We start from the raw sequence: 15,260 nt of genomic DNA on the forward strand, positions 1-15,260 counted from the left end.
GCTTCATTTGTCCAACACTACCTCAAATCAACGTTCTTTGGCTCAATTATTTATCACCATAGGTTTTATATTTGAAGTGGGGACGTCTAAATAATAAACACTATACACTTCGCAATTTTGCAGATCCAAAGACTTCAAATTTATCTTTAGTCACAGACCTCCAGCAGGACGGTCCTGACCATGGGTGCGTGACGTCACAAAGAAAAAAATCTCTCAAAAGGGCGTCACATTTCAAGATAAATATTAACAAGAAACAATTGTGTAAAATGTTTAATACACCAGCAGCATTTAGGTACAAGTTGTAGTAAATCAAATCAATGTTATGCTCCTTCCTTACCGCGCATGTGGATTTGAAATAGTGTTGGGTTAGGGGGGGCAGAACGACTTGTTCACTATTGTGAAGCAAAGACTTTGAAAGAAAGAAAAAAAGCCAATTGCAAGTTGCAACAATTATTGCGTACTACTTGCAAGTTGCAACAATTATTGCCTACTATAACTTGATATACACACTTGAAATGGCACTAGTAGGCTTTTGTGCAGCATTGGGAAACCTGTTGCATACATGTAAATTATATCCCTATATTAAGGTATTAGTTATACAAATGTTTACATCATGTTTTCCTCTAATTTAAGTCTAATATTTAATGGGCTAAGGAACTGTGTCATGCAAAAAACAAAACAAAAAACAGTCTGTTGATCACATTTTATTCTTCCGTTTACCGCCAGGTTTGGTTTTGAGACAGCGGATATCAGAACTTGTCCTGGCATGACTGATTTTTAAAAATGAGAATCACATCACGCGTGTAAAACTGGAAATAAAGAAAAGCCTTCAGAAGACTTGACTTACAGAAGTTCCTTTAATCTCAAGGACCTCTGCGGGATAGTTGTTAAAGGAAAGAGCTCATACAAACACTTAATGTACATACAGATTTACAATTTGTTGTGTAGGGACAAAATGTATGGTCTTACTGAGTCCACCTCTGGATCAAACAGTATTCTGTACATAAAAAGCCTACATCCGAGCGCCAAGAACCAGGCACAAATTGGCAAGTGTGGTTATAGTCAACCAATAAAGGTGCCAACTTGTCTACTGCACAGCAGAACAATATGCTGTTGTATAGATTGCAGGATGACAGAACAGTAAAAACGCTGACTAACCTGGAAACAGCTCCAAATTATTTTTATCAGTCATTTATAACCTCATCTGGCCACAATGAACTGTGGCTGCACACTTTAAAATAAAAAAATAAAAAGAAAAGAAAAGAAAAAGTTGGCCAGTATTAACTTAACGATGCATAATGTGTTGCTCCATTCCTCAGGTTGGCAGCCTTCTGACTGTAAAAGACAGTGCCGAAGGTTGAACATAAGATGGACGCCAAACTGTTTTAATTACATCACGTCCCTCGTTTGTGTAAAACAACACCCTTTTTTTCATAATAAAATCAAAAAGCATGAAACTAAAATGAAAGTACATATAACTCTTTCAGGTCCATTTTGTGTTTGACTTGTCATTCTTCTTCACTCTCATTATCGTGCTCCATGTTCTCCTCCCCGTTCGCTTTGGAATCTGTTCTGCTGTCAGGATCCTCTTCATCCTGCTCAATTTGCTCTTTCTTGTCTTCTTCCATCAACTCGTCCTCCTCCCAATTCTAATGATGAATAATAAACAGCAAGTAAGAGTCACATTTTCAAGCAAGAAACGGTTGTTAATGGTAGTCATTAACAAAACTGCACTGTTAATTGTAAACATTCACATGAAGGACTACCAAGTCTTGCCAAAACTTACGTCTGAGTCTTCATCCGCAAGACCTTCAGCACCAGAGGCCTCATCTTCATCTGAAGATTCTATTATAGGCAAAAGGAGGGGAAAAACATTTTAAGAATGGACGCTTTTGTCTATTCAGAAGAAACATCTGTGGCCATATTCAAAAAAGATGTCTCAAATTATTTTTTTCCCCTTGAATATATTCAAGATACCACACCAAAATGGAATTACTCATTGCAAACAAATCATACCCATTCACAAAGTTGCACCTTGGTTAAGTCATTTTGTTGTTACACATTGAAATACAAATTTAACCAAACAAGTTGGAATGTTGTGTAAAATGTGTATACAAAAACAAAAATTAACCACTTAACACAATCAACCAACATTCAACGGACAATGTAATAGACATTTTATTTTATTTTATTATTAGAATGAAGCCTAATAGCCAATGGGAATAAGAATGCTCCCCAATCAGAATGAAAACTGAATCCGATTGCAATTTCAATCGGTTTCACAGTGGCGGGTTATGCCAATCCGAACAAGCGTCATGTAAACAGCTCAAGTCGGAATGGCAAAGCTGCATCCGGTATGCGCAAGCACTGTCTTGACGTAATTGTGTCATGATCATGATGTCGTCGTTTCCGGCCATTAAAATGGCGGCATCTTGACAAGAGCTCATCCGCGAGGAGAGAACTTGTTTTAAAGTACTTGGAATGTGGTTTTATCGAGATGTTGCTTCAATAAAAGTGTTAAACTATCACAACTACTGTGCTAAATGTCGAATGATCCGCCCGTCTCACAGCTGCTGCGGGGCTGATCTGAATAACGGATCACATCGCATGTAAACAGGTGACCACAAATCTTCAATTGGAATGATTTCAAATCGAAATGACAAAAAAAGTCTCCATGTAAACATGACTAGTGACCACAAAAGCCTGAGACAGTTGCAAAATGTTGTTAAACACCTCTTAGGAACATTCATCAGGTGAACAGGCCAATTCTAATCAAGCGAGTGTCAAGGCTGGATCGACAAGGAGCATCTCAGAAAGGTTAACACGGTCACAAACAAAGATGGAGTGAGACCAATTAGCCTGAACTACGGGGATGTTCTGATCCAATTTCTTTGCACTTGATTTTGAGTGTCAGCCATTACCAACTCCCAATAGTATACCTCAGCAATGCATCAAGGAAAGGGCATCCATATGCCCCCCCTCCCCACCCCGATTAAATAAAAGTATACCAACATGATCACATATTTGTAAGTAGTGATTGACAAACGAAGCTTCATGAAGCACTTGTGATACTTTTTTTTTTTTTTTTTTTTTTTACTCCTAAGGGCGCTCTTGGTTTAAAGACGCAGTGAACATGTAATCAGTTTCCATTGCTCTAGTCCACTGTTTCTCAGCCTCGGTCCCAGTATGTATCCCTATCCAGCTTGTTTTCCATGTCTTCACAGCCAACACAGCTAAACATTGTTACCAGGCTTCATGCAGAGCTTGCTAATTAGCTGATCGTTTGAAACACGTGTTGCTTGTGGGAGACATGGAAAACAGGCAGGATAGGGGTACTCGAGGACCAGGGTTGAGAACCACTGCTCTAGTCTAGACTTTCTTTAAACCAAGAGCCCCATCGAGAAGAGCAAGTGCTTCATGAAGTTTAATTTTCCCCATCATTGTTTGTAAGTTTAGTGTAACAGTGCATCAAACTAGTGATGGGAAGAAAATGAGACTTTGTGAAGCAACTTGCAATATTTAGTTAGCCCTCTAGATGCTTCTATTAGTTTAAAGAAATTGATTAAATACCCATGCATATTTAAACCATGAGTGCCATCTAGAGGAGTAAAAAAAATATCACAAATGCTTCATGAAGCTTCATTTTGCCATCACTAGGTGAAGGACAATGCACATTAAACTGACAGCAAAAATGCATCCATTTATGCGCTCGCCTTCATCCCTCCACCTGCCTGCTGGGAATTGCTTGCCCCTAAGGCTGCATTCAGACTGCAGGCATATCGGACTCCAATCGGATTCCTCCTCAAATCTGATTTTATGTGCTGACTGTCCAGCAAGTGTCCAAATCCGATCTGGCCCCGTTCGGACTAAGCCACTATACTGACCCATCTGAAAAGATGCCGTAGCAACGACGTCGAATGAAGGCGCGCCCAGCGCGTGTATTGTGTGACACCGTTTACCGCTCAGTACTTCCTGTTCCCCGCAAGCGTGTTTTTTCCCCGTTTTCTTTCTCCTTCTTTTTTAACGACCATATGTCTATGGCTATGGCTGGGCGCTCATTCGGTATTTCCGGTTGCGCGTGAAGCACTGAAGGGGTAGCGAGACCGACTTTAGCGCAAGTAACGTAAACTGTCACTGGATTTCCGGTTAAGCATGACAGGAGCCGACGGGGCAGCGGACCGATTGGATATGGACAAGCGCGGGCGCATTGGTTTTTGCACGCGTAGAGTGACGTCATAGACAGTCAAATCCGTTTGAGTGTTTCGAGCTAATCAGAGTGAGACACATCTTGTCCAAGTCGGATATGAAACTACCTCCCGCATGTGGTTTCAATCCGTCCTGCAAAAATCGGATTTTAGGTGCTTTGTGACTGTTCAGACTACAAAAGAGCCATCCACTTTCGACCTGGATGGGCTAAAAATCGGATTTGCGCTGCCAGTCTGAACAAGGCCTAAGTCATTGGCCTCCCCAATGATCTTCAAAGAGGTGCTTTGTAAATGATTTCTGCAAGCAGCCAAATATATTGCAACAGTAGTTTACCTGCTTTGGAGTGCCATCAAAAAGGAAAAGAAATGCTTATTACTGGTGACGGGTATTTTTAGAGGTAATTACTTAACATGACTTTTTAAAACCACGGTTAATAATTGAACTGGTTATCAACCCATGGCTACTCCATGAAGTATCACGCTTGCCTCATTAGGAAATCATGGTCTAATAAGCATCTGCTTGATACTTCACTGAGTTTTACACAGGACAGTAATATATTAAAAATAATAATAAGTGACCAGAGCAGGGCCTTGTTCTGCTGAAAAGACAAGAATGCTACTGTTCAGGTTGCCGGGCAACAGGACTAACGTTGGTATGAAGTGCACACCAAAAAATATCTGTGCGAGGAGCAACGTTGCCTACATAAACCTTTAAAACTCTTCAAAAAAGACAACTAAACAGAAAATGACTGTACAAATAAGAAAGCAGTCAGGTAGTGCAGCCATTTAAACTAAGAAACACTGTGACCTCTTAAAAAGGTAGAATTCAACGTAGTCAACACTTAAATTAGGTGATACACCTGCTGCTACCCTCACCCTATCATTCAATTTGACAGTGAGACCAGCAGGATTTGTGGAAAATAAAGTAATTATTACTTCAAATATATTAAACATAAGAAATCAAGTTTGACCAAAAATAAGCAGAAACACAAAAATAAGTACATGCCCTTACCTTCTTCATACACCAGCTTGGCTGTGTGGTCAACATCAGATACCTTGTTACTGTTAGTATTTGTCGCCACCTGGTGGTAAAGAAAAAAAGGGTTATGTTTTTATGGACAAGTCACACAAAGACTGCAAGACATTGGGAGGCCATGATCATTTGGTTTTAGGGGCACACTATACTGACATGGAAAAGCGTACACATGCTCAAACAAATGTTATTACATAGAAAAGTGTTCTGAGCTGAAGAACTGTCAAGTAGCAAAGATAAATCTCAATCAACCAGTGAAGTTGGCAAGGATACAATGCTGTACTTTGCCATGAATTTGCTGAAGCTGACCTGAGTCACAAGGAGGTGCAACTTCCCATGTAGCTTGGTCAGTTTGTGGAACATCTTCACTCTGCTCTCTATCATGTGATAAAGCACTCCCAGCTGGGAAACCAGGTCAGGTAGCTGTTGGATATACCACACAATTACTCTGGTTTGCAGTGGAAACCAAAAACAGGGCACCACTAAACAAGCACTTGAACGAAACTGTCATTATTAACCAGAATGAATGTAGCTTTTATTTACCTTTCAAAATACATATAATACTGAATTTTATTCAAACATTGAGAACGGTGAATTTTCCCGAGTGGCAGTACCACTTAAGCGTAACATTTTAGAAAGAATGCCAGAGCTCCAAATGAGGAACAGGTTGACTCACCGAAGACAGGTATGATGTGTGGTGCATTAACACTGCTTTGAGCCACCGCACCATCAGAACTGCCCTGATAGAAGGAGGGGGGAAAAAAAGGTTAAAATGAATTATTTTGTTACATTTCTATTCTGCTTTTCCTGCTCACAGCCACAGGGGACTTGCCACAAGTCAATCACCAAATGGATGTGAATAAGACACGAGTACGTGGGATTTCAGACTATGCCAGCTTCACGCTAGTTTTGTGAATTGCCCACATCACCATTAGTGCTAAAGTGATTAACACAAACACCTTTATTAAGTTTTTGTGAACATAAAAAACAATCAACATATTGTAAGGCATATTCATAAAGAGGATTAAATTTAGGATACACAATTTCCAAGTTGTCAAAATAAATGCAAAATCGATGCAATGCAACTGTACTTGGTCATAACATTTTGGCTATTTCAAAACACACTGGCCAAAATGTTGGCACCCATCTTTTGGATAAATGTTGCTATTTTTGATAGGCTGCATAAATCTAAAAGCAAAACAGCTGCTTGTGTGCCATTTATTAGCAAATTGACAGTTTAATGTAAAGGCAGAATATTTGGTACAACTCTTGTATCATATATTGTGCAAGTAGTCGGAATGTTGTGGTTGGTTGGTCAACATAATCACACAAAGTTACCCAAAATGATCATTTCACTTCATGACATAGCCAAGAGTTTAGTCAGACTTTGTAAAGTGCTGGGACTTCAGATAATGTTTTTAAAGACAACATTCCACTTGTAGCATTTTTCACGAACCCACAGGAACTCATTAGAAATTTTTATTTTTATTTTTCAATTGGCTCATAATATAGTGCGTCTAAAAAAAAAACAGATGCTATGCTTGTACTTACGTGAAAGGGTGGCCCTGGAGCCTCTTGGTAATCTATAAGGAAAATGCTTACTTAATCAGTGGTGACAAATATAAGGGCTAGTGTCACTTGCAGAATATGAACTGACACTCACCTCTTCCACCAATGGTAAAACAGCAGGGAGGGGAATCCGAGCAACAGTTTTCTTTATTACCATATCTTTACGAGTTTGAAATACTTTCTGTGAAAGCAAAGGGAAAAAGACTGATGAAAAGAGTTGGAGATTTAACCGATTCTTCGATGCAATGTGATGGAGAAAGGTATGATTCACAATCAATTAATGGATGTTGACAATCGATTACTCAATAAAGCAAATGAAAAAGTGGAACCGAGAAAAACTATACGGTGCAAACAAACATGATGACGTCCTACCTCTGGTGGACGCACAGCATCTCATTAAGGAATACTTACATTTAGGATGTTGCTGTCACTGCTCTCAAGGCCCTGCACCAGCAACACTGCAAAATTGTCTGTCTGTAAAGAAGGCGTCCCTTTAGGAGCCCCCTTTTCGGTGGAAGCTGTAGACTGCAGATCAATTTCACCAAGACGCTCTGCTATTGACATCTGAAGAAGAAACAGGAACTTAAATGAGATGCGCCTATAAATTCAGTGAGTGTGTCTCAATACAATCACATGACTGTTAAGGTTGTTCTTTCTCTGGAGGAAAAGATAGACAAAATGTGACATTTTGGAAGCTGTTATTCATGATCAGGTACACTCAACAAACCTCTTTGGAGTCTGCGTCTTTCTTCCTTTTCTCTGTTGCCTTAACTGGGGCTTGATGACCAGGAAGTCCAGGAACAAGCACTTTGCTTTTGGCATTGACGATTGGGGTTTTCACCTGTGCATGACATAAGAGAAGCATTTCATCATATACACGCAGACAGTCAATTATTCAAGCACTTTACAGTGCTTTGAAAAATGCTTCTTACCCATTAACAACATATTCTGCCACCTTTACAACCAGAAACTTTTTTTTAATTAGATTTTATGTGAAATGGAACATCAACTATACATTTAACATTTTTAATAAAAGTTTGAAAATGTTGTGTGCTTTTATATTCAGCCCCCAGCATTAATACTTTAAAGAGTCACCTTTGGCTGCAATTATAACTACAAGTCGTTTGATTTTTTTTCTCCCGTTGTTCTTTGCAAAATAGTTCAAGGGTAGTCAGACTGAGTGGGCAACATCTGTGAAAAGCAATTTTCAAGGCTTTTCACAAATGCTCAATGGGATTTCGGTCTGTACTTTGGGCCATTCTACCATGAATATTCTTTGATCTAATCCATTCCATTGTGGCTTTTGTCTAGACAATGCCCACAGAGTAAGAGAGCGGAATTATGTAGTGATACATCTGACAGGACACTGAAACGTAGACTGTAGGAATGTAAAATCCAAGATGGCTACCTTGGAAACAGTAGATGCGATGGAAAGGGACAACGTGGTCTGAATATTCCGTGTCAAACAAACATGCCTATCAGCTGTGTTAATATCCTGCAGAGGAAAAGAAAGAAAGAAAGAAAAAGTTATGGTAAGGTCATTAAGAATTCAAATCAATACACTTTACACTATTTAATTAACTATGATTAGACATGTGAAGCCAAAAATTAATATGACTTCAGACATCTTTTCAGCTATAAAACAGTTGACTATGCAATGTAGCAACAGCCTGCGCGCTTACCACCCTCTCTATTACAGGCTGTAGATAGTTGCCATAAGCCAGCATCACAGTCCGCGACTCGGCACTCAGGGCAGCTGCGAGGAGGGGGATCGGCATTGGGGAATCCTTCGTGTCCGACATCTGCACCGTGCATGAAGGTGACAGGGGCTTCTTGCAGGGTCTACGATGACAGTTGGACTCATCATATTCACAAGCTAAGACGCATTACAAATACATAGGTTAAAATTAAGGAGTATATTCATTATAGGAATGTTCGATAACACTGATACCAGTAGGAGTACTCTCAAGCCACAACAATAACATCACACCAATGCCAAGGGAGCACTTTGCCTCACGCAACACTTTTACGCTCAGAGTTATGTTATTAGGGCGTCAGAGTGAATTTCCACATTTCCACTGGATTGTGACTTCAGTCCGATGCTAGCATGTCATAAGACAGGCAATGCTGTGACTTCTACAGCGTGATTCCACCCGGAGGCGCTAAATCAGTCACACAACCTCTTTGGCGAAATATAATCTTATTACAAGTGTTGTACTGAAGCAACTGCTCATTTATTTGTATTTTATTTATTTTTTTCATTATTTTTAGCAAAGTTAAGCCACTATCAAAATCTGCATGCAGCCTACGCATGTGTATTCTGTTGTCGGCACATGAGGCTTCGAACTAGGGCTGTCACAAATGAATCTTTTTGTAATCGATAATCCTATCAATTATTCCATCGATTACTCGAGTAATGCAAGTGGCGAGGAGGACTTATTTGATGTGACAAATTTTTTTTCTGGTATAAGCAGCCTTCATGAGTATTCGATAGCTTGAAATAAAGCTGGTATCAGCCCGATAATGATACCTGACATCAATAAAGTAACATTACAGCTACACCCTGTACAATATTGATTGTCAGGCGATAAAAATAGGAACTTCTGCAAAACCAGCCCAAACCATTAATGAGTATTTCAATTTAACAGGATTCACCCAGGAAATAGTGAATATAACAACTAGAGTGAGGCCCAAACATGAGATAAGATCAATTAGTATTGCCAGGATTCCTACAACTTTAAGTGAAATAAAAACCTTTAAAGACTTTTTTGATTCCATTTAAAATTAAATTTAAGACCACCATCACAATATTAAGAGTCCCAACTAAAACCACATCACTGTTTCTTTCGCTCCCCTGTTGTGATTGCACGATGCTATCACAAGAGGCATTGAATGACTTTGCTTTTTTCTTCTTCAAGAATGCTTATTTATTTTGAGATTTGAGACTTTACATTCATAAAATCCTACTTATCATGTGTTAACATTTTTAATGGCAATTAAAGTTTTGTTTCAAGATTCATTGATTCAATGCCTTTGAAGGCTTTTGAGGATATGCAGGAACCTTGATTGCAGTCTAGCACTAAAACATGTGAACACATTTTAATATTGCATTACAAAGGTTAATAATGTAGTTAAGTTGAATGCATTGAGGGCTTACCCATTAAGAAAGTGCTCAAAGACATGGAGCTGTCCATCTTTACACACCACTGCTAGCCTCACAGCCTGTCAAGGGGGAGAGAACCAGGACTTTTGAGTTTGTCTACATAGATTTGCATCTAAACATCCCATTGCACATCACAACTTCTAACCAGACAATGTATTTTTTCAGATTTTAATAATATATACTCAGTAAATTCTCTGACCTGTTCCTTGCTTTTGGATGTGACTAGATCAATATGTTGAGGCTCATCCGTCAGTACGAATGACACCACCGAGTTCTTGTCCTTGCCATCTTCTCGTACTTGCCTGCATTGAAATGATCTTAAGTCAGTACCACAGCACAATATAGTGTCAAGTCAAGTAATGTATAGTTCACAGTCTGTGTACACACCAGACACTGAGCAGTCGATTGTGAGCAGCGCCAGACAGAAAATAGAGACCGCTGCTGTCAGGTGGTCGTGTGGTGGCAAAGCGGAGGGTCGTCACAGCTGAGGAGTGGCCGGTGAATTTCTGCAACGGGAGAAAAGTAGACAAATGCTAGGTGACAACTGTGTTTAATTGGTATAGTAAAACATTTGTTCATTGCTGGAAATGTATTATTCTTACATCCTTTTAGTTGATCGTTCTCATATGTACACGTGGATACAAAGTTGGCAAAACTCACCCTGTAAACCTCCTTGGTGTCCAAGTTCCACATCTTGATGGTCTGCCCAGCAGAAAGCAGCAGTTTCCCATCCGGGCTCACACACAAACTCGTCACTGCAGCACGGTCTGCCTTCCACTTACTGTAAACAACAATTTTACTTGCATTTATTAGATGTTCATTTGCTCACCTACTAGTCTGCTTCAAAGCCCCCATGACACTACACGATTGTCGTTTTGCAATCACCAAAAGCTTTTGGCAGTTACAGACAAAAGGCACAATGAAAAGGAAATCTAACAATAGCAATTAGACAACTCAATTTTTGAATCTTTTGAATGCAGCATACAAACACCTAACAAACACTATGTAGAATTGTTGCTCTGCAAGGACTATGGCTTCAAATTTATTTGAAGTTGCATGTCAAGCCAACTGAGCCAGAGTCCTGTAGAGCAGCGTTTCCCAACCTTTACTGAGCCATGGCACATATTTCACATGGGAGAAATGCACACCACTTAGCAAAATGATTCACAAAAAGTGGAAACCTGTGTTAATTATGTACCTTAAGTCATCTAGTGGTAGTCTACATGATTTGCATGGTTAAATTAACAAAACAAAACAAAACAAAAATGCATAGAAAATAAAAAGTATTTAATCCAAATAGCTGACATTGGATAACTTCCTGTGGCATACCCTACAGCAGAGGTGGGCAAACTTGGTCCTCGAGGGCCGGAGTCCTGCAGGTTTCAGAGGTTTCCCTTTTCCAACACAAGCTCATTCCAATCAACAGGATCACTATCTGAGTTATGCAGAGCTGGCTGATAAGCTGATCATATACCAGCTGTGTTGGCGAAGGGAAACATCCAAAACCTGCAGGACTCCGGCCCTCAAGGACCGAGTGTGCTTACCCCTGCCCTACAGCATTGATTCCCAACCAGAGTACTGTGGGAACCTGGTGTCATAACAGATCATCAGGGGTATCACAAGTAATTATCCAATTTCACAAAATTTGTGTGTATATATATATATATATATATATATATATAAAAATAAGTTACTTATTAATCACAAGTTCATCTACCATACATTTCAGCTATGTATAGTGAACAAAAACTCCATTAGGTGGCAGAATATACAAATAAAAGTTTGTATTTACCAGGTGCCATTCATAAAGCAGACTAAATCATTGCTTCCAGTGAAAATATCAGCTTAATGTTCAATTAAATTGGCCCAAAACTCACACCGAGTATGTCAATGTGTGAGTAAATTGAGACAAGAAAATCATTATTTTAGTATTCTTTCTTTTTTAGGATCATTATTTGGTGATGTGCTGTGAAATAAATCTAATGTAAAATGGGTACTTTGGCTTAATAAAGGTTAAGGGGTGGGGGGGGGGGGGGACTGTTATACTGTAAATGTCAACAAAAAATAGATCAGACATTCCAATTTTAGGAGTATGAATGCATAGTTTATGCTGAAAATCAAAGTGTTGTAGTACATTATAGTCATAAATTAAAATCTATATACAGTATTCATATTGTTTGAATATGAATGAAAAGTTAGTGAAATCATTTTTTTTAACCTGATACTGATACTATGCATTTGGTCAACTAGTTGGGTCTCCAAAATAAATTACCAATGTAACTCCTGACTGACACATTTATCTATTAAACTGAAATAAAAATGGACAGCTGCATACTTGAGGCTCTGCACCTGTGAATTCACCTACCACCAATTTTTCTTTATATATTTAATGAATATTATTTTGGGAGGTGGAGGCTTGTTTTTAGCGTAAACCACTTATCGCTGGTATAAAATTTATTTTAAAAAAAGTTGTTAAAAAAAGGCAATTATGTCTGTTATTTGTGGCTTTTTGCTATTCGTTCTTTTCCCTCAGCGACTAGCATGGTTCCATGCTATAGTTGTAATATCACCATTCACCACTAGACGGTAGATATGGCTTAGTTGGACTTGCGCCGGGTCTTATTCTGCCCTACATACTACAACGGACTAAAAAGGACTAAAGTAAAGTAAGTAGTAAGTAAAGTAGTAAGGACTAAAAAAAATAAAAAATTTGAATCCGGAATAACATGCAGGACAATCGTAGTACATCATAATAGTAAAAAGTTGATTTTTGTGAAATGATGCACAAAATGAGTTCTTGCATTTAATGTTGGATTGCTGTTCAGCATTTGTGTGCACAAGAGCCATTTTCACTAGGGGTTGGAGAAGGAAAACAGTATGTGGTTATTTTTTCATTGTTCAAACCCTGGGTTGTTAAAGGCTGAATGTTTTACACATGTATTGAAAGATGTGTTAAATATATTAAGATACTACTATCGTGAACATTGTTTCAATACAAAATAAAATACAAAAACAGACAATGAATGTAGTTCGGTATTTAAAATGGCATTTTCGTCATACATTTGGTTAGGAAGTGTGCAGTCGTCCTAAGTGGGCCTCCCAGTAGCGCTGATGAAAAATTATGGCCACCTCCAACTTTTAAGTTGCACATCCCTATATTAGACTGACCTCCGTGTCTTGCCTGTCTGCAGGTCCCATTCCACAATGTTTGTGTCATCCGAGCCACTATACAATAAACTCTCTTCAGGGTGCCAGTGAACGCAGTTCACTCCTCCACTATGGCCTCCATCCTGAAAGGACAAATGATAAGAGTTTGATAAAAGGCAAAATGTATGTAACAACAATTGGAAGGATGGATGCAGGAACTGGATGGATTTGACACTAAGCGTGTGCCAATATGAGGGAGCTTCTTGTTGAAACGTGGTTAATAAGTTCAATGGTAGAAGTTCTCCAAAAGGTGAAAACACTATTACAAACTGTGGACTAAATGGAATGACTGGAAATTGGGACAGGGAAAGTACAATTTTTCATTTATTCACACCTGTGCAAACAGTAAATGTGCTGATTTTTTAAAAATTAATATTGTTGGATATTTTCTTTTGTTACTGACAAACATCTGCTCCACACTTCAGCCTATTTATCAGTAGTATAGTGAAATTGAGTGGAGTGAATATTTACTTCACAAGACATCTAATTTCAGGTTAATCGGGTCAAGTTAGTCTGGAACCCTGGATCACACATGGAAGTTTCGTTTGAAACTCACCAGCGTACACTGCAGAGCTCCCTTAGCTGTACTGTAAATGAGCACTGTGCCTGCCACCGTACCCATCGCCAACAGGTCTGCCTTTTCCTCCAGCTGCCCTGCCTCTGATTTCCTCTTTTTCCTCTGAGGACCCTCCTGAAAAACATGTCACATTAAGATACATCAATGTAAGAAAAACAGTTGCATTAATGTGCTAGGCATTAATAAATATGGAGGTTTGTCCTGGATCAATAACAACGCTACTGTTGAGGTGATGCCAAACCAGCAAGGTAAGGCAACATCATTATTCATGAAATGTTTCATAATTCTGGGCTAAGTTTATATCAACTATAGCATGTTTCCGAATTTCAAAAGAGCATAAGAGAGCAAGCAGTTCAACTCGCGATATTGAGCACATAACACCAACGTGGAGGGTGAATATGACAATCGCACAAGCAACTCACTTAAGATTGTCTTTTACGAACCATAGTAAACTCGCGCAAAGCAATGCGACGCCATATGACGACACGTATACAACTATTAATGTCGATATCCACAGACCGTTACATTATTTTTTAATGATTTATTTATTTATGCTACTGATATTTTTACGATGGTGCAAGAGTTTTTGAAGCCTCCTGTCAATAATGGCATGCAAGCGCTTACAAAGCGATACTTTGAATTATCCCAAAAAAATACAGTGTATGTACCATATTCAATAATATCAAATACTATTTAGCTTTGGTAGTTATATTGTTGAGGTAATGTAGTAATTGCATAGCGCTAAAATGTTAGACACAGTTCACTTTCTCGACACAAGCCCATGTGGTACTAACATGTGCGTTTTGTGCAGCTGTTGAAAGCTAGCAGTCAGCTAACGTGGCTATTAGGCTAAGTCTCAGACACGATCACGAAAAACTTCTATGAGGCAAGTAGGATGTTGTTGCGAGATCATCGCGCGCGTTTTGTTGCAAACATCGACTCCGATCCTGTAATGCTGTAATTGTATGACAACGTTGTAGACGATCGAGTTTAGGCCGCGCTAGCCCATTTAGCTAACTGCAGGGAATACCATAGCAGCCTCACGTACCTTGACTGTCCGGCATGGTCCCCAATGTATGCATGTACAAGTGGCACTCAAATGTGCAGAAGGCACGTATTCCTTGTGAAGTGTTTTACTGTCTGTGTTCCAAATTCGAAGTCTTCCATCCTGGGCACACACTGCCAGGTACTGGCGTGATTTGGGTGAAAAAACGCAAGGTAGCGGCAGCGAAAAGCTGCTTTTGCCGTCCGCCATTTCTGAAAGCGCTTGTGTCTGCGTGCGTGGTTTCCGTGAACCACGTGTGAATGGTTGTGCACATGCGCAGTAACGCGTCAGGGTGCGCCCAAGATTGATTGGCTGCCACTTTACTTCCTTACTTCTTTATCTTTAGATGTATTAATCAAATTATCTGAGCGTCTCACACACAACACATAATGGTAAAGGGTATATACAATTGTTGGATAGGTGAATGAACTCATTGCGTACCTAAATTCTGGGATGAGAAC

At 39.3% G+C, this 15,260-nt stretch overlaps 1 protein-coding gene across 1 annotated transcript; it reads right to left on the reverse strand.

Annotated features, from left to right (window-relative positions):
- Positions 1-688: 688 nt before the first annotated feature.
- wdr43 (WD repeat domain 43) lies at positions 689-15,076 on the reverse strand. Its single transcript, XM_077579305.1, has 18 exons — positions 14,803-15,076; positions 13,734-13,868; positions 13,139-13,260; positions 10,631-10,751; positions 10,358-10,476; positions 10,170-10,272; positions 9,965-10,029; positions 8,490-8,649; positions 8,216-8,302; positions 7,535-7,648; positions 7,219-7,371; positions 6,902-6,988; positions 6,790-6,821; positions 5,915-5,978; positions 5,548-5,661; positions 5,218-5,287; positions 1,787-1,845; positions 689-1,649 (listed from the first exon to the last, which is right to left on the reverse strand). The coding sequence occupies exons 1-18, from the start codon at positions 15,007-15,009 to the stop codon at positions 1,509-1,511; spliced, it is 1,953 nt and encodes a 650-aa protein (XP_077435431.1). The 5' UTR covers positions 15,010-15,076; the 3' UTR covers positions 689-1,508.
- Between the last annotated feature and the right edge of the window lie 184 nt (positions 15,077-15,260).

This window comes from Vanacampus margaritifer, chromosome 1, assembly GCF_051991255.1.
Source record: "Vanacampus margaritifer isolate UIUO_Vmar chromosome 1, RoL_Vmar_1.0, whole genome shotgun sequence".
NCBI classification, from domain to species: Eukaryota; Metazoa; Chordata; class Actinopteri; order Syngnathiformes; family Syngnathidae; genus Vanacampus; species Vanacampus margaritifer.